Raw genomic sequence first — 18,392 nt, forward strand, 5'->3', positions numbered from 1 at the left:
GAACTGCAGCTCTCTGAGCCTTCATCAGCCTTTCTCTCGCCATGGGCCCCCTCAGGAACTGGAGTCCACTCGCTCTGGACCCCTGGGGCCTCCTTACTCAGAGGACACCAGAGTGACTCTCAGCCAGTGTAAAACAGGAGGGTTTATTCAGTGTCTGAACCCAGCACAGGAAACTCTCAGGGCCTCAGGCCTGGCCTCCTTCACCACAGTACATCTAAGTCTATCCCGGATCCAAGGGGACCTTGGCTGCTCTCTCTCCCTAGTCCAGCAGCCCCCTCCTTCCAGCGGATCATCCGATATCATCTCCCCCAACAGCTCCTCTTGTCCTTTGTCTTCTGTCCCAGGTAAACAGGTCACTGGGGCTCTCTCTCCTCCATCCTTTGTTCCCCCTCTGGCTAGAACTGGTTGGTCAGGTCATCGGAGTCCTCTCTCCTCAGCCCTTTGTCCTCCCACTGGCCAGAACCAGCTGTCTTCCAAGCTGAGCTGAGCCTCTCGGTCACCTGTCACTGGGGTACCCCCATCTCCATGCTGTTGTCCGGGGGTCCCGGCTGCCAGGCGAGGTCACACCTGGTCCTCTGCAACAACAAACCCTTTCCCTCCACCTTGTTAAACATGCAGCACGCAGGGAAACTGAGGCACGCACACACCATTCATGTAAAACACTACAAAAATCCCACGGGGAGGCCCCAGGCTGGATGAGGCCACCCCTAACGCCAGCTTGTCACTGATCTCTCTTTCTGGATCCCAGGCTTTTCCCCTGGTGACTGTGAACGGGAGACACCTCCTCTCCCCTCATGGACAGCTAGATTAGTGAGTCCAGGCCTGGCTGCGGGTACGAACGCAGTCCCTCTGATCTCTGCTGGCAGGCAGGGGTTAGCTGGTCAGAGAGGGGAAGTTATTCCAGCAGAGCGTTGGCTCCTGGCTTAGGAAAGAGATTCCCTTTCCCCTTCTCCTTCCTCTGCCCCCACACACCCCCAAAGTACAGCTCCAGTATGTCCAGGTGGTACAGTCACCCAATTGGGCAGCTCCAGCACATGACTTACCTCCTTCAGCTGGTTGCTGATTTCCCAGGGTTCTCCCCAGGCTCTTCACACTGAGCTGAGATCCCTCTTCCAGTCCCTGATCAGGCATGTTGTCATACCAGCCCTTTCGCAGTTCCTGGGCCCCAGCTAGGTTCTTCCTGGCCAAACCCATGACCTCAGGGAGCTTTCCCCAGAACGATAGTTCAGAATCCACCACCGATTCCCCATTTGTTTCTCATCAGCTCCAGGGGTCCCCTCCCTCTCCTTCCATGCACCAGCTCAGAAGGGTGGACCCCTGGGAATTTCCGTGGCAGTAAATGTTCTGCAGCAGCTCTCACCGGGTGCGCTGAACTCCCTGATATTTAGAAGAAGGGGTGACCGCCCCAGTGGTACTTCTGGGGGACCACCAGCCTTCTGATCCCCCAAGGGTCAGTTCTCCCCTGGACAGCCCTTTCCTGGTACCGGGTCCTTTCTCTCACCTGGATCCTTCCCTGTGATCCTTCCCCAGGATCTTGCAACACCTGCTTCTTCCAGGCGGGATCTTTCTGCAGCTAGGTCTGGAATTTAGCTGCTGTGCCTTAGTTTCCCCCTTGGTCTCAGCCCTGTTAAGCCTTGTCCCTGGCAACTCCCTTCCCTACACTGGAGGTTCCACACCCCCCTATTGGGTGGATTGCCGGTGCCCCTCCCTGACCTCAGCCACAGGCAAAGACCAGGGCACCATCTGGCTAGTTCTTCAGTCCATCCTCCATCAGCACCTCTGCAAGGAGCTGATCCTGCACCAACCTCTTTGGGGCCCCCATTCAGATGTATCCTCACTACAAGATCTTAACTGGGGGTTCGGCCACCCCCAGCACCCGTGTCCCAGTGAGGGCAGGGAGCGAGCCCACTGCTTTGGCTGACGCATCAGAGCCACCTTGATCCACCTCTCCTAGTGCGGGGCTGATGTCCCACTCAGCTCCAGGGGCCTGGCTCAGAGATCTTCCCTTGTGCTACTAGCCAAGGGGGACTTCCCCTCCTCCCCGCCGGGGCCATTCACAGGCTCACTGGCTCCTTCCAGTCTCTGGGTTCGGATCTTTGGCTGTTACTGGCACGGGGTCTGGATCCTGTCTTAAACAGACACAGTCGCTTCCCAAGAGTATGTCAAAGCCGATGTGCTGAAGGACCCTGGCTACCAGCCCCCCCATCCTTCCTGTGTCTCTGTCTGCACAGGAGCTGAATGGCTGCCATTGGGAAGCTTTCCCCAAGTTACGCGGCCTCTCAGCAGCTGGTGAGGTTGCCACACCCACAAGAGTCTCTGTCCCAGAATCTCTTCACTCCGTGAATGTCTCCCCATTGACCCCCACCTGCTACTCTCCCTGGGGATCACAGGGGCCTGATCCCAGGGGGTACAAGCAGACATATCTGCTGGGCTTGGAGGGAAGCCCGTCTGCCACTCCTTCCTGGCCAGCTTTGCCCCAGGAGCTGGCTGGGTGACCGCTTCCTCTGAAGGGACAGACACACAGCTCCCTCTCCGAGCCTGCATTACCAGCTGTCTTCCCGTCACCTATTAACCCTTCAAGGGGTCTCTTGGGCAAAAATTTCCTGTGTCTTTGAGCATGACACCACCTTGCATCCTTTTGCCCGCAATAACGACATCTCAGGTCCCACAGGTCCCATGGAAGGGGTCTGTCTTCTCCGGCATTTCTGGGCTTCCTGGAGTCTCACCTCTGAGAGGTCTCTGGGAGACTCCCCCTCCAAGTCCCCGACGTGGGTCTCTCTCCCACACCCCGTCTGCTGTCCTTAACCTCAAGTCTGCTAACGTACCTGCACTTTGCAGGGCTTTGGGCTTCTGAGGGCAGATGTCCTACAGCTGCCCCAATCCAACCAGATTATACACGTTCTCTGCAGAAGTGGCCCCGCACCCTTTCCCCCCTTGCTGAGAGATTTTCCCAACAGGGTGGTGATTTCCTTGTACGTGGTGCCCAGGTTTCTCGTACACCCTGGAATCTTTTCCTATCTGTCTCAGGAGTCCATTCAAATGAAAGCGGCAAAGCCTGTTTGAACCTTCATAGTCTCCAGTTTCTGCACTGTCCATTTGGCTGAATACCCCTGTGGCCTTGGGACCAAGCAGGGGGGTAAGACAGCTGTGCCTGTCCGCAGGGTCAGTCTGGTTCAAATCACCAGCCTTCTCCCAGGCCGGAAGGTCGGGACCGATAGCCCTCCCCGTTACACCGGGCACACTTTGGAATCTGGGCTTCCTGCCAAACAGGCATCTTAGGGTCCTTCCCCACTTACCCCACCACAAGTCCTCTTGACCTCCCTCTCCTCCAGCTCCAATTCATGTTTTTGCTGCCCTGAGCAAGTTGCTAGCCTCCGCTCCTCCGGCTCCAGCTCCTTCACTCTCAGCTCTGGTTTCCATCTCTTCACCTCCACTGGGGGGAATCCAGGCTGGGGAACCGTACCCTCCTGCTACTCCCAGGCTCTCTGGGCATCCCGGAAGCCCCTCTGGGATCTGGAACTTGTTCCGTGAACTGGTCACTCTCTACCAGCCGGGCAATCAGCTGCTCCCAGGTGAGCCTCACAACGCTCTGCCCTCTTTCCCTGCACAGATGTGAGGAGGGTTGTAGGCCATTTCTGCGCTGGTTCCTTCAATTCCCTTGTTTTATCGCTGGCAGCCACTCACTGCAAAGTGCCTGTGCTCGCAGCCAACTGTTTCCAGGGTGCATCCGCCAACCATCCTCTGCTACCACGTTGTCACGGACTCACAGGGCTCGCACTCACGGCTCTGTATGGTCCCTGAGAGGAATCCCTTTCAGTGTGACAGTCCTTCTCGGGGGGGTTGAGCCTTCAGGCCTGCACAGGTGTTTCTCACCATGGGACCTTTCAGGGCTTCCACTCTCTCTGGACCCGTAGGGCCTCCACTCCCAGAGGGAATAGTGCAACCCTGATATCTAGACCAGAGCGACTCTCAGGCAGCGTAAAACAGGAGGGTTTATTGAATGTCTGAACACAGCATAGGAAACTCTCCAGGCCCTTGGGCCTAGCAGCCCTCAGCACAGTACATCTAGGTCTCTCCTGCATCCAGGTGGGCTCCGGCTGATCTCTCTGTCCTGTCCAGCCACCAATCATCCTATATCATCCCCCAACAGCTCCTTTGTCCTCTGTCTTCTGTCCCAGGTAAACAGGTCACTGGGGCCCTCTCTTCTCCGTCCTCTGTAACAACCCCTCTCCCACCACCTTCTTAAACATGCAGCACACAGGGAAACTGAGGCACAAGCACACACTATTCATGTCTACACTGCTATAAGCCCTACAGTCTGAGCCCCGCAAACCTGAGTCAGTTGACCCCAGGTCTGGGACTCGCAGCTGTGGGTCTTGCCTTGCAGGGTAGAGGTACCCTCTGTGGCTCCCAGCATGTAGGTGACAATTCCTAAATAACCCTCCCCTGGAATGGCTCAGGACAGATACTGCCCCTGCTGGTGGCTGCATCTGAGTATGAGGACTGGGTCCCAGGGACCCATCACTGCTGGCCACATGAGGGCCAATGTAGGATCCGACACTGAGGAAAAGAATGCGGCCTGTGGGGCACATGGGAATGCAGAGCAAATACACACCTAGATCCCAGCAGATCCCAAATTCCCTGGGCCCTGTTCGAAGCTTCCCAATCTGCAGACCCGTCGGCTCATTTCCCATCCACAGTGGGCGCAAAGGATGGAAATATGGCTTGGGATGGAAATCCAGGCTCAGCTTTGACTATGGAGTGGCTACCACTGCCTCCATCATGTTGTGTGCATGCGTGTCCTTTGCGGGGAGGGGTGTGTGTGCGGGTGTGCGCACACTCATGTGGGGTGTGTGTCCCTTGCTGTGTGCATGCGTGTCCTTTGCAGGATTTGTGTGTGTATGTGTGTGTGTGCGCCCATGCAGTGTGTGGGTGTGCGCGCCAATGCTGGGGGGTGTCTGTGTCCCATGTGGGGTGTGTATGTATGTGTGTGTGTGTGTCCCATGCGGGGTGTGTGTGTGTGTCCCATGCAGCGTTGGGTGGGTGCCCTATGCGGGGTGTGTGTGTGTCCCCCATGCAGCGGTGGGTGGGTGCCCTATGCGGGGTGTGTGTGTGTGTGTCCCATGCAGCGGTGGGTGGGTGTCCTATGCGGTGGGTGCGTGTGCATGGCCCATGCAGTGTGTGTGCATGTTTGTAGGCATGAGAGTGCACATGGCTCATACAGTGTGTATGTCCCATGAAATATGTGTGTGCGCACATGACTCATGCAGGATGTGTGTTCCGTCCCCCACAAGCAGTGTGTGTTTGTGTGTCCCAAACAGTGTATGTGTGCAGACATGCGTGACCCATGCAGGCTGTGTCCCCATGCAGTGTCACTGTCATGCACCCGTGTGCGTTGCAGAGCCTGCAGTTGTGTCTGTGGTGCTTGCCGAGGTGTATAAGAGTTTGTGCTGGCTCCACTGGGACGCTGCCGGGGGGCCTGGGGAGCCAGCACCAGGCCAGGCTGCAGACTAACTGCCCATTTTTCTTCCAGTGAAGTGCAGCATCCAGTGTCTCCACGGGAGGTTCAGGGAGGAGGAATGTTCCTGCCTCTGTGACATCGGCTACGGCGGAGCGGAGTGTGGCAGTGAGTCCGGCTCAGTCACGTGTGCCCCAGCTGCTGCGGGGGTGGGCAGTTCCCCTGCGTCCTCTGGAAAGGGACAGCTGCAGTCCCAGCCCGGTGCAGCCCCCACACTCTCTGTCCCCTCCCAGGCTGCGCCCAGAGGCCATTCCAGGCTGGGCACCGGCAGCACATGGCGCTGCCAAGCTGGCTGCTGACCATTTCACAAGCTGGTCGCTAAAGGAGGCTGCATTTCAGCCCAGCCTCTGTTTTCAGCACTCGGCCCCTTTGCTGGGGGTCCTGAGCTCCCTGGGGGCCCAGGACTCCAGACAGCTAGGTCGTGGCATCAGTTGTGCCCCTTTGTGGTTCTTTAGATGTCTTCAACCCCAGGCTGAGCAAATGACATCCATTGCGCCCCGTGTCGGGCAGAGTCCGGGACTGGTGGGGTGTGGGGGGCCTGCCCATATTCAGCATCGGGTACATACGGCTGTAGCCATGACTTTGCCCCTGAGTTCAAACTCATTTTCAGTGGCTGTTTATAATCAGCCCCCGCGCCAAGAGTGGCCAGGGCCAGACGTGGATCCTGGCAGACGTCCCCCTGGCCCAGGCAGAGGGGTTCCAATGGGTTCCCTACGTGGCTAGGGTTACAAGGGTAGCAGATCCTAGAATGGGGCCGGATGGTGCTGGCAGGGGGAATAGCCCAGGATTGTGCCGTGTGCACTCCAGTGCGTGGCCAGGTGAGCACAGAATTACTCCAGGAATGGGGTCCTTGCTGCATGCTGCTCTTGTCTTGTTGGCATCAATGCACTGCCAGACTTGGGCCCCTCCCTGGGCCCGATCACCCAGGCCAGCACCTTGTGTCGCAGTTTGCCTGGCTGCATGGGTGAGTGTTAAATGCCCCCGGTTCGCCCTGCACTTTGCAAAGGAGTAAATGACTCCGAGGGAGGGGGTGCCCCAGCTGTGCAGCAAGGGGGCTGGTTGGTTGTAATTTGTTGCTCATCTGCCCGTCCCTCCCAGTTCTGGAGATGGCTGCATAGTCTCACCTCCTGTCTCCCTCCCGGTCCCAACTGCTGGCTAGCAATGAGACCAAGTTGCAGATGTGATGCTCCCCAGCTGGGGCTGGACCTCCTTGGGCTAGTTGGCCCATTGCTGGCCGGGTCAGAGGCGGAAGATCTTGATGCCATTCAGTGCATGTTTGGGACCAGCGAGACTGGGGCAGTGCCCTGGGGGAACCCCAGGTCTCTGTGCAGGTGGCGTTGGGGGTGAGGGCAGAGCTGAACAACATAGTCCAGGGGATACGTGCTGCTGTTAAATGAACCCCCCTGGCTGCCCAAGGGCAGGGGCTGAATGGTGCCACACTTATGGGGAGTATGAACAAACTTCCCCCAAACATCTGACTACCAGTGCGGGCTCCTTTAAGAGGTGCTGACCTGCCTGATGCAAAGGCTGCTGGGCCGGAATAATGCCTGGTGTAAGAGTGACGCCCTGTGGGGAGACCTAAGCAGTGCATGATCCTAAGCCTTCTGGTTCCATTTCCTGCACCCCTGGCTTGCTGGGCTGAGGAGAGTAACCGGGAGGGTCACATGTTCCTGTAGGTTTCATCACATGACATAATCTTTCATTAAAGTTTAATCTGTAATTGCTAGAGGCTGCAGGCCAGTTCTGGAGGGTTGGCAACCCTAGTTACAGGTGAGAGCCTGCCTACTGAGTGACCGGACTGGCACGTGTAGAGGGCTCTGCTTTCTCTCCTGAAGGCAGAGTCCCTGGGGGTTAAAACAGGGACTGATCCTTCCCTCTCTCTCCTCTCACAGTGAAGGTTCAGTTCCCTTTCCACACCTGCGACCTGAGGATAGACGGGGACTGCTTCATGGTTTCCTCTGAGGCAGACACGTACTATGGAGCCAAAATAAAATGCCAGGTAACCCATGTGCTGCAGGCAAGACCCAGTTCCTAGAGAGAGCCAGAAACCAGGGCTAGACCTTGCTCCTTCCAGTCCCAAAACACAAGCCACAACTGCTTGAACTAAAGGAGAGCTCCTGAGCTGCTAGGAGTAGTAGGTCTCTTACCTTTTCTGTGGGGTGTCCAGTAGAGGGCAGCCTCACTCACTCATGCACACAGAGCTAAAGCGTTGCTTAGGAAGCCACATTCAATAATATTTCAGTCTGGGGACAGGGGAATGAAATCCAGGCTGGGATTCACCTGCACAGCACTGGAGCTTGTGCTAACACACTTTGGGGAGGGGGCTTCCCTCTTTCCCACCAGTTCTGCAGTCTCTTCAGTCCCCAAGGCCCCACGTTTTATAAGAAAGGCAGGGATCTGGATTCACTCGGGACCCCAGGCAGTCTCCAGCGGCTCCTCGGAACCACTGCATGGCACGGGCCGAGCGCGTGGTGGGCACCATACGAACTGTGGTGGTTTCTGAATTGCCGGATTGTGAGCAAATGTTACCCGATGCCCCTGGGCGGATGAAAGAGACCAGGGTGCAGGCAGCATGGCCTGCTGGTCACAGCTGGGCTGTGTCCACACGCTAAGGACAGCCACCAGGCATGGGGATGGGAGCAATCGCCGAGGTCAGTAAGAGCGAGGGTCAGAGCGAAGCTGGCTCGGAGGCTAGAGAACAAGCAGCAGGATGGGGTCTGGAGTCACAGTGGGCCAGACAGCCTGCTGGCCACCCTCCCAGGTCACATAGGGAGCATGGGCCAATCAGGGCGGTACTTCCCGCGGCGCCTGCTCTCTGCAGTGCTCTGGGGCTGTGGCTCTGGCTGGCCTGGCGGTGGTGTGGGAGTGGCAGCCAGCCCACGTTCTGTAGCCACCGGTGCTAGTCCCATAGATCCTGGCAGAAAGGCTTGAACCTGAGGCCTCTGGCTCCAACAGCCTCTGCAGTGTAGCTAAAAGAGCCCTCCTCGAGCCGGCTTGTTAATGGCTTTCTGTGGGGAGACAGCACATCCTGGGAGTGGGGCTGGGTGTCACGAGCCACCCTGGCCTGCGGCGGCATTTCCGAGCTGATCATTGACCCTGGCGAGCTGCGGGGACAGGGCGCAGGATTGAAGATCTGCAAAAGCAGCTGGGTGCAGCACACAGCAAGATGCATCAGGCCAGCCCTTCACCCACACCCAGGCTCTTGCCCCCGCTGGCCATTCCATTGATTTCACTCCTGAGTGGCCCCAGGGGGAGCGTCCAGTCTGGTTTGGCTGCCGCATGTCGCAGCCTGAGCCCTCTTCCATAGCAGGCGTTTGGGAGCGAACAGCCCAGGCCAGCTCCTGCCACAGCGCTGGAAGCTGAAAGCCACCTCGTAGGTGGCTAGAAATTTCCTCTCCATTTGCAGGCAGGGTCTTGGCTTTGATCCCTCAGGCCAGTGTCCCGAGCACTTCGTGCGCACCTGGTGCAGGCGATAGACAGAGAGCACCAGCTCGGAGCCCCGGGGAGTTAATCTGCCCACAGAGGTGACAATCAGCTGGGAGAGCAAGTCTCATGGAGTGGCTGTTCCATGAGAACAAAGCAAGCTAGCTTCTGGGCTCCCATGGGCCGTGTTCACGCCGGTGCAGCAGACTCAGTGCTGGTGGGAGCTTTCTAGGGTGACCAGATTTTTCACATTTGCTGTCTGGTCACCCTAGAGCTTTCAGTCCCTTGTTCCCTGTGGAAGAGAAGATGCTGGGGAACTGGACTCCTCTGCCCGCCTGGAATGGATTCGGGTTACATGGGAGAAGTGCGCAGATGGGGGACTGGCCCATCTGGGTTGCAGGGTCTAAACTGTGGCTGAAGGGCAGGATTAGCCTGTTGTGCTGGCTGGATTGATTTGAGCTGTCTGGGTCTGATCCCCGGCAGGAGAAAGGAGCCGTGCTGGCCCAGATCACAAATCAGAAAGTGCAGGATATTCTGGCCTTTTACCTGGGGCGTTTGGAACCCACCAATGAGGTGACAGAGCCGGATTTTGAGACCCGGAACTTCTGGATCGGTGAGTGACGGCAGTTTTTGCTGCCGAAGGACAGCTGGCGCCCCATGGCTGGGACAGGACTTTCCAGAGGCAAGGAGGAGGTGAGCGCGGCCCTAGAGACCTTGCAGGCTGGGTCCCGGCCCGGAGGAAGGATGATGCAGTCTGTCCTAGCTCTGCTGGCAGAGAGTGTAAGGTGATCCTGGCAGGATCCCGAGGCAGGCGCAGAGCTCTGTGCTGTGTCCAAAGGCTGGAGTACCGTCTTTCCAGCTTTGAAAAGTCCTCGCTCCGATTGTAGGGCAGCACGTAGGATACAGTAAGATCCAGCCCCGCTTTCCGGATCACATGCCCTAAGTCCTGGCATTTCCATAGAGTGTGTCATCGTCAAAGGGCTCTGCAGACGGGAGCTAATTAACGAACTCGGTTGCTGTTGTTTCCTAGGGGCAGGGTGCTCATGGGGCTGTTCTCCCTCATGGGGCTGTTCTCCCTCAGGATGGAAGTGCTGCTGTCTGATCATCCTTAGTTCTTTGGCAGAGCATTAACCCTCCCCAGCCCCCCAGGAGGGAGGCATCTGTGTTTCACAACTGGGGAAACCAAGGCATTGCAGGGCTCCGACTTGCCAGAGTTCACCCCAGGAATTGGGATGAGAACTTAGGACATCTTGCCACCTCAGCTTGTAGGCACCTGCCCTCGCTGTTGGGACTGGGTCGAAGTTACTCGCTGACAGTCTGGGAGATGGTGGCTCAGCGGGAGAGGGGGCGTGGAGCGGAAAGGGTGTGTGAGCAGCAGAGACAGCTGCAGGAGTCTGACTCGGGTGGGAGGCCGGGAGCCCACACCCAACTACAGCTGCCACACTGTGCCCTCCATGGGGCTGGCCTGTGGGGCATTCGCAATGCAATGCCCTCTGAGGGTGAGGGAGGTTGAAATGGGGATGGACCCCATCGCTCTAGGGGCCGGACACAGGGCACTGGTACCTAGCCCAGAGGCTGCCACGCAGCTTGCCAAGAGGCATTGAGCGTGCAGCCCTGGCTGTTTGAGTCAGCAGAGCCCACGTGCGGCTGTGCAGTGCAGGCAAATTCAGAACTGGGAGTGTGATACAATCTTAACTTCCTGATGGCAGCAGGGACAGAACTGATTCCACTGCTCCAAAGTCACTTGAGCTAATGGAGAATCGCTGCTAGCAGCGTGGGGCTCATGACACACAGCTCAGCAGCAGACGCACGGATCCCTCGCGGTTCATGGCTCTGCGGTTGCTGTGCTGCTGGGGCTGCTGACTCACTTGGACAGCTTCTTGGCAGAAATACAGCCAGTGGGAACCTGTGTGATAAGACTCAGACCCAGCGCTGTGGTGGTGCACGGCTGCCGCTGTGCCCGTGTCGACTGGAGCCCCAGGACATCCCCTGTGCTCTCTCATTTAGGTCTGACCTATAAAACGTCCAAGGATTTGTTCCGCTGGGACACGGGCGCCCAGTACTCCTTCACCAGCTTTGCGTTCGGCCAGCCAGACAGCCAGCGGTAAGTAACCAGGGCAGGGGCACGGAGACCCATGGCCATGCTTCTGCTGCTCCCGCTTGGTCCTGAGGCCCAGGGACATGGAGCCCGCCAGCTGCACCTGTCAATATTTATTTGCTGTAGTGCAGGAGAACCTAGAAACACCAGTCATGGCCCAAGACTCCAGTGTATCAAGCTCTGTACAAACACAGAATAGCTGGTCCCTGCCCCAGATTTACAATCCTTGTATAGGGTCTCCTGCACCTCCTGCTCCCCTCCCGGGCGTGGGACCTCTGCCCTCTCTTCTCTGGGACCCCTGCACCTCCTGCTCCCCTCCGGGGCGTGGGACCTCTGTCCTCTCTTCTCTGGGACCCCTGCACCTCCTGCTCCCCTCCCGGGCGTGGGACCTCTGTCCTCTCTTCTCTGGGACCCCTGCACCTCCTGCTCCCCTCCGGGGCGTGGGACCTCTGTCCTCTCTTCTCTGGGACCCCTGCACCTCCTGCTCTCCTCCCGGGCGTGGGACCTCTGTCCTCTCTTCTCTGGGACCCCTGCACCTCCTGCTCCCCTCCGGGGCGTGGGACCTCTGTCCTCTCTTCTCTGGGACCCCTGCACCTCCTGCTCCCCTCCCGGGCGTGGGACCTCTGCCCTCTCTTCTCTGGGACCCCTGCACCTCCTGCTCTCCTCCCGGGCGTGGGACCTCTGTCCTCTCTTCTCTGGGACCCCTGTACCTCCTGCTCCCCTCCGGGGCGTGGGACCTCTGTCCTCTCTTCTCTGGGACCCCTGCACCTCCTGCTCTCCTCCCAGGCGTGGGACCTCTGTCCTCTCTTCTCTGGGACCCCTGCACCTCCTGCTCTCCTCCTGGGCATGGGACCACTGTCCTCTCTTCTCTGGGACCCCTGCACCTCCTGCTCCCCTCCGGGGCATAGGACCACTGTCCTCTCTTCTCTGGGACCCCTGCATCTCCTGCTCCCCTCCCAGGCATGGGACCTCTGTCCTCTCTTCTCTGGGACCCCTGCACCTCCTGCTCCCCTCCCGGGTGTGGGACCTCTGTCCTCTCTTCTCTGGGACCCCTGCACCTCCTGCTCCCCTCCCAGGCGTGGGATCTCTGTCCTCTCTTCTCTGGGACCCCTGCACCTCCTGCTCTCCTCCTGGGCAAGGGACCACTATCCTCTCTTCTCTGGGACCCCTGCACCTCTTGCTCCCCTCCCAGGTGTGGGACCACTGTCCTCTCTTCTCTGGGTCTCCTGCACCCCGTGCTCTCCTCCTGGACCTCAGACCACACTTCTCTGTGCCCTAGGCTCCTGCACCCCCTGCTCCCCTCCCAGGCTTGGGACAGCTCTCCTCTGCTCTGGGATTCCTGCACCCCCTCCTCCTATTCTGGGCCAGGACCTGCTCTCCTCTATGCTTGGGGACTCCTGCACCACGTGCTCCCATAGTCCCTTCCAGGCCTAGGACTGCTCTCCTCTTCTCTAGGACTCCTGCACCCCGTGCTCCCGTTCTGGGCCAGGAACTGCTCTCCTCTTCTCTGGGACTCCTGCACCCCGTGCTCCTGTTCTGGGCTAGGAACTGCTCTCCTCTTCTCTGGGACTCCTGCACCCTGTGCTCCCATTCTGGGCCAGGAACTGTTCTCCTCTGCTCTGGGATTCCTGCACAGTGTGCACCCCTCCCAGGCCTTGGACTGCTCTCCTCTGCTCTGGGACTCCTGCATGTCCTGCTCCCATGCTCCCCTCCCAGGCCTGAGACCACTTTCCTCTGCTCTGTGTCTCAGGTTTGGGAACTGCGTTGAGCTCCAGGCATCGGCCGCCTTCAACTGGAACGACCAGCGCTGCAAGACCCGAAACCGCTACATCTGCCAGTTTGGTGAGTGGCCCAGCTTCTCTCCTCTCTGCTCGCCTGTAACCCGCTCTGCATGGAGAGGGGCATGCAGGCACTGAGCCAGCTGCTGCCTAGTGCTTGGGCAGGCCCTGTGCGCTGTGCTAGTGCATCTTAGCCCTGACCTGCAGCATTCCGGACAGCTCTGCCGATGCCCCTCGGTCCCCACATTCAGCCCCTGCTGGGCTCCCTACAGAGACGGCTCTGCCGAGGCCCTTCTGCCCAAAGTGCCAGCCGTGGACTCCCCATACACAGCCCCACCGGTGCCCCCCATCCCAACGTGCAGCCCCTGTCCTGGGCTCCCTACACAGACGGCTCTGCCAAGGCCCTTCCACCAGCCGTGGGCTCCCCGCACATAGCTCCGCCGATGCCCCCCAACATGCAGCCCTGTCCTGGGCTCCTTGCACAGACGGCTCTGCCAAGGCCCTTCTGCCAGTTGTGGACTCCCCACACACAGCCCCACTGGTGCCCCCCATCCCAACATGCAGCCCCTGTCCTGGGCTCCCAGCCTCACAGATCTGTCCCTCATCCCTGACTTGCAGCCCCCAGGTAACCCAGGCCTGGGTAACTCTAATTAGTGGTCTGGGCAGAGAATGAGCCACCTCCTACCCATGGAATTGGTCCCTGCAAGAGGCCTGGTGGCCGGTCACCATGGAAGTAGTTTGCCCAGCTGCTGCCCTTCCTGTGCCCAGTCTGGTTAACAGGCCCTGGCCTTAGCCATCAACAATTCATTTCCAAGTTTTAAACCAGCCCTTCTCTGGGTCCGAACGGTGCCATGGGAACCGATCCCCATTGCCCAGGTCTGGACTGGTTGGCAGGAGGGTGAGCACGGCCGGGTGCCAGCTGGCACGCACCTGCCAGTCTGTCCCCACTACCCGGTCTGTGTGCTAGCTAAGCTAGCTACATAGTGCCCAATTACCATTTTATCTAGGGCAGCGGTTCTCAAACTGTGGGTCATGGCCCCATTTTCATGGGGTACTAGGGCTTGCTCAGGCTTGCTGGAGCTGGGGCCAAAGCCTGAGGGCTCCCGCCCTGGGCAGTGGGGCTCAGGTTATAGCCCCCCCACCTGGGGCTGGAGCCCTTGAGCTTCGGATTTGCCCCCACCTCACGGGGCACTGGGGCTCGGGCTTTGGCCCCCAAGGCGACGCGGTGGGGCTCAGGCAAGCTCAGGCTTCGGTCCCCCCTCCTGGGGTCATGCAGTAATTTTTGTTTTCAGAGGGGGGTTGTGGTGCAATGAAGTTTGAGACCCCCGGACCTAGGGGTAATGTGTACATTGTGCCTCCTCTAGGGGTTAGTACACATAAAGGATAACAGCCTACTATTGCTGATAGCTCATGGGGTTAGCCCTCTGGCTCACCTAGTAAGGATCTGTGTTTTGGTGCTGCTGACATGCTGGGTGGATGTGGGGATTTTGTCACTATGGGGCCTGGCTGGCTGGCAGTGGACTGCGACGGCCGACCTAGCAGGGTAGCGCTAATGCTGGCTGGGATCCTTTGCAGCTCAGGAGCACATCTTCCTGTGGCAGCCCGAGCCCTGAGCCCTCACAACTTCCGGCTGCTCAGCGGTGGGCACGACGTCGCCTCCAGCCCACACGCGGCTTGAGAGAAAGAACCCGCTGCTGCTGTTCTGCCAGGCCCTCTACCGCCCTCCTGGGCACTTGGCCCATCCCAGCCACGCTGACACCCCCCTGAGGGCCGGGGGTGGCACCAGGACCTGCCGAGTGCTCTGGAGACAGCGCTTCCAGGGCTGCCCTTCCAGACTGGAGCGGAGGCGTGGGGGGCCCCAGATCAACCTGCACAGCTGCTCCGGGGGCCCTGACTCCACCAGAGCCATCGCAGTCAAGCCAGGTGGGGGTCTCTGGGGTGCATCCCAGCCCCTTGCCCATGGAACAGCCCTGAGCTCCTGTAAAACAGCCCCTCCCTCACACATGGCCGCTGGGGCAGAGGCAGCTGCTTCGTGTCCCCACCCCCTTCCTCTGGGGCATGATGGCACGTCTGCACGGGGAGCCCCTCGCTTCTCCCGGCTGTGCCAGAGGGAGCAGGGCGCCCCCCGGTGGTTCCCCCAGTCCATCGCTCTGCGGCCCTGAGACAGAATAGGGCCAGCTTAGCGGACTCTGCGGGAGTCGCTGGTGGAAGCGGGCTGGGGAGCTGAGTGGCGCAGAGTCAGCCCTGGCAGAGCACCGCCAGCTCTAGGCAGGACAGTGGGTCCCCCCAAATCACAGCCGAGACGCGCCCTGCAGAGAAGGCAGATGTGGCTGCTGGGTCTAGGACTCGGTGTCCAGTCACTAGCCAGGGCCATCCCACCTCCCGCTGTAGCTGCAGGAGGCAGCCTTCCCCGGGCAGGCAGGTGCAGCGTGGCCACGCTCTCAGCCCCACGCCCCTTCGCTCTGCCAGTCGGCCCTGCCATGGCTCAGTGCTAACGAAGCTGGGTGGCTCCAGTACCAACCCACTCTCAGCTCCCGAGGGCCTAGAGGCTTCTCTGTTCAGGCCTGTTCTTTCGCGCTGTGCAGCAGGTCTCTGGCCAGGGCACTGCCTAAGCGACACGAACACAAGACCTGTGGCTGTTCTAATAAAGCTGGTCCCTGTCTCCAGCTGCGGGGCTGGCCCAGGTGAGCGGCTGGGAGCCACCTGCCTTGGCATGGGGCAAAAGGAAGAGAAAAATGGGGAGTGGTGAAAGCAAAAGCCAGGGGCCCTCCTCAGCCTGTCACCTGCTCCCTGCTGCAATCATCTCTCCTGCCACTTCCCACTGGCATCTTACACTGGGCTAGGGCTCCCCCTCCTGCCTGGCACCCCAGGGCTCGGCTCGCCTTCCCCCTCAGCTGCTGTCCTGCACTGTGGCTGGCCTAGATGGGCAAGGAGGGATAGCTTAGGGGTTTGAGTATTAGCCTGCTAAATCCAGGGTTGTGAGCTCAGTCCTTTAGGGGGCCATTTAGGGATCTGGGGCAAAAATCTGTCTGGGGATGGGTCCTGCTTTGGGCAGGGGGTTGGACTAGATGCCTCCTGTGATCCTATGAAGGAACTGTTCTGCCAAGAGCTGTATGTGGCTAGGTCCCCAGGGAATGGGAGGGTTGCAGATCTCAGCCCACATGGGAGATCATGAAGTGCCCTGCAAAGAAAAAGCAAGGGGGCTTGGGCCATTTTCTGCTGGGGGGAGGGTCTCTGCTTGGGTTTAATACTGGAAATTCAGAGCCTGTCTGGCCAGGCAGACTTGCAGGCAACTAGGGAGCTAGTGTAAATGAGGGAGGAAAAAACAAGGTTTAGTTCTTAGCACTGGGTGGGGGTGTCTAGGATCAGGCCATGGTGCAAGGTGCTGTACATACACACAACAGAGACAGCCTCAGCCCTCAGGAGCTCATGGCCGAAGGATTTAAAACCACTGGTGTTTGCCACCAGCTGCAGTACTCACTGCCTCGGGAACATTTTGGAGAAGCTGTTTTGGGAGAGATTCCACGCGCACACAGCATATCCCCAAGGAATAGCCAGCAGCAACTCCAGCCAAGCTAACCCCGTCACCCAGCTATTTCAAAGCAGGAAAGGGCCGAAACCCAAACTAAACCCGCTGGCCCATTCCCTAGCCTAACAAGGCACCGCCGGACCACCAGCCCTGGGTTAGAACGTCTGCTACAGGCCCCGTGAAAGGAGCTAACCGTGACATCAGCATTAGTCCAGCCCAGCGCCTGGCCAGGGGTAGGATCCTGGGGATCCCGGGGCGGGGCACATATATGAAGACGTTGTAAATAGTCAGGGGAAATTTTTTTCATCTGAAATTTTTTCCTCTCTGAAAAATGCAGCTTCAGGTCAACTGAACCGTTTGGTGAATTCACGGTGAACTTGCCGAATCAGTCAGGGAAAAAGCCCCAAACCCTCGGCAAAGATTGCCAAAAACGTCACAACATTTCCCCTACATCAACATGATTTTTAGATGAAATTTCCTTCAATGTTATTACAGAAAATTAAAAACCTTGTAAAAGGTTCAGAAAATAAATGAAACATTTTGTTTGGTCTGAAACAACCCCCCAACCTTTCCATTTTAGGTCACCCTCCATCCAGCCCCCCCTCTGCAGCCAGGCTGCCCCCTGCATCGCTGCAAGGATTCAGTGCAAACACCAGCACTTCACCGTTTAGAACGTGCCGCACAAACGTTAACCAAATCATTCTCTGTCGTTTCCATTGGGGGGTGGTGGTACAGAGGAGAGTGCAAAGGTGCCAGTGGAGGAAACCCACATGGGAGCAGGGGAGCGCGCCCAAAGGAGCAGGGATCCTGTTGATCAGTAAAAACGCAGAAAAATATACGTGATGGGATCCTTCTGGGGTGCAGTCTGGGACTGTGGGACCACTGTGCCCCTGATCTCTCTCCAGCCTGGGCTGTCTCTCACAATACCTTGCTAGTGACCAGCAGCAAACCCCACCAGGTGCTGTGATCACTCAGCACAACCACGTGTGGAAACCAAATACCCAGCTACATTGCATGAATGCTCCCAGAGCCACTCATGAGTCACACAGAAAAAGGCATCAGAGCCAAATCCCCACACCAGCTCCCAGCACTGTACCCCAGGAATATACCATCTTGAACTGCTCAAGATGAGCAATGCAAATTTATTAATTGGTTCACCACTTCATCAATGGAAAGTGGATATACACCAGCCTTTGTACCCTGAGCAGATTTGCCCCACACTTCATACAAACTCATTGGTAAAGATAAACAATTAAACAAATTTATTAACTATAAAAGGTAGATTTTAATTGATATTAAGTGAGAGGCAAAAGTCAGAGTTAGTTACCAAAATAAAATAAAATATAAGCACACAGTCTAAACTCAGCCCTATTCAGTAATGTCTAAATGAAGCACAATTCTCATAACTTCCAGGCATTAATGATACACATCTATGGCCAGAGAAATGACTTTCGGCAGATCGTAACCTTTCCCCAATAGCTTACAAGCCATGCTTTCTATGTAAGATCATGATTTCGTACAGATGAGGAATATGGGAGTTCCTGGCCGCTCCCCCAAGGTATAGAATGTCACAACACACAAAGGAAGATGTCAGTGAATTGTTTCTCCTAGACCATTGTTCACTCTGCCCCACTAGCCCTTAGGACAGCCTCCCACCTCTGTCCAGTGCAAACCCAGCTTCTGAGTGAGGAATCCAGCACTGCCGCCAGCCTTTAAAATATTCTGGTTAAAGGGATACGTTCTCCTAAGGCAGCAGAACAGTCCAGTGCTCACAGGGATGGGGGAGTAGGACCTGGCACAGGGGGCATCAGGATTTTTAATATCACCCTCTTGCGAAGCGTGATACTGCAGGGAAATGACCTGTGTGTGGACTGCAGATCGGAGCTGCTGACCCTACTGGCTGCCAATCCAGATTGGAGGGCCTGATCCAACACCCCATTCAGAGAACGGGAGTTTCCTACTGGGCCCTGTAGCCACCAGAATGGTTTCTGACATGCTGGTCAGTGCGTCTGAGAGCGCAGTGTGTGAGTCTCTTTAACAGGCCAC

General features: G+C 57.9%; 1 protein-coding gene across 1 annotated transcript in view; it reads left to right on the plus strand.

Annotated features, from left to right (window-relative positions):
- CLEC18C (C-type lectin domain family 18 member C) overlaps positions 1-17,495 on the plus strand; it is a 33,757-nt gene extending 16,262 nt beyond the window's left edge. The window contains exons 7-12 of the mRNA XM_030582063.1: positions 5,534-5,626; positions 7,411-7,517; positions 9,425-9,554; positions 10,949-11,045; positions 12,790-12,881; positions 14,393-17,495. Of these exons, the coding sequence (XP_030437923.1) occupies positions 5,534-5,626; positions 7,411-7,517; positions 9,425-9,554; positions 10,949-11,045; positions 12,790-12,881; positions 14,393-14,430 (557 nt within the window). The 3' untranslated portion in view covers positions 14,431-17,495. The remainder of the gene's footprint in view (positions 1-5,533; positions 5,627-7,410; positions 7,518-9,424; positions 9,555-10,948; positions 11,046-12,789; positions 12,882-14,392) is intronic.
- Positions 17,496-18,392: the final 897 nt, after the last annotated feature.

Source organism: Gopherus evgoodei, chromosome 12 (genome assembly GCF_007399415.2).
Source record: "Gopherus evgoodei ecotype Sinaloan lineage chromosome 12, rGopEvg1_v1.p, whole genome shotgun sequence".
Taxonomy (NCBI): Eukaryota; Metazoa; Chordata; order Testudines; family Testudinidae; genus Gopherus; species Gopherus evgoodei.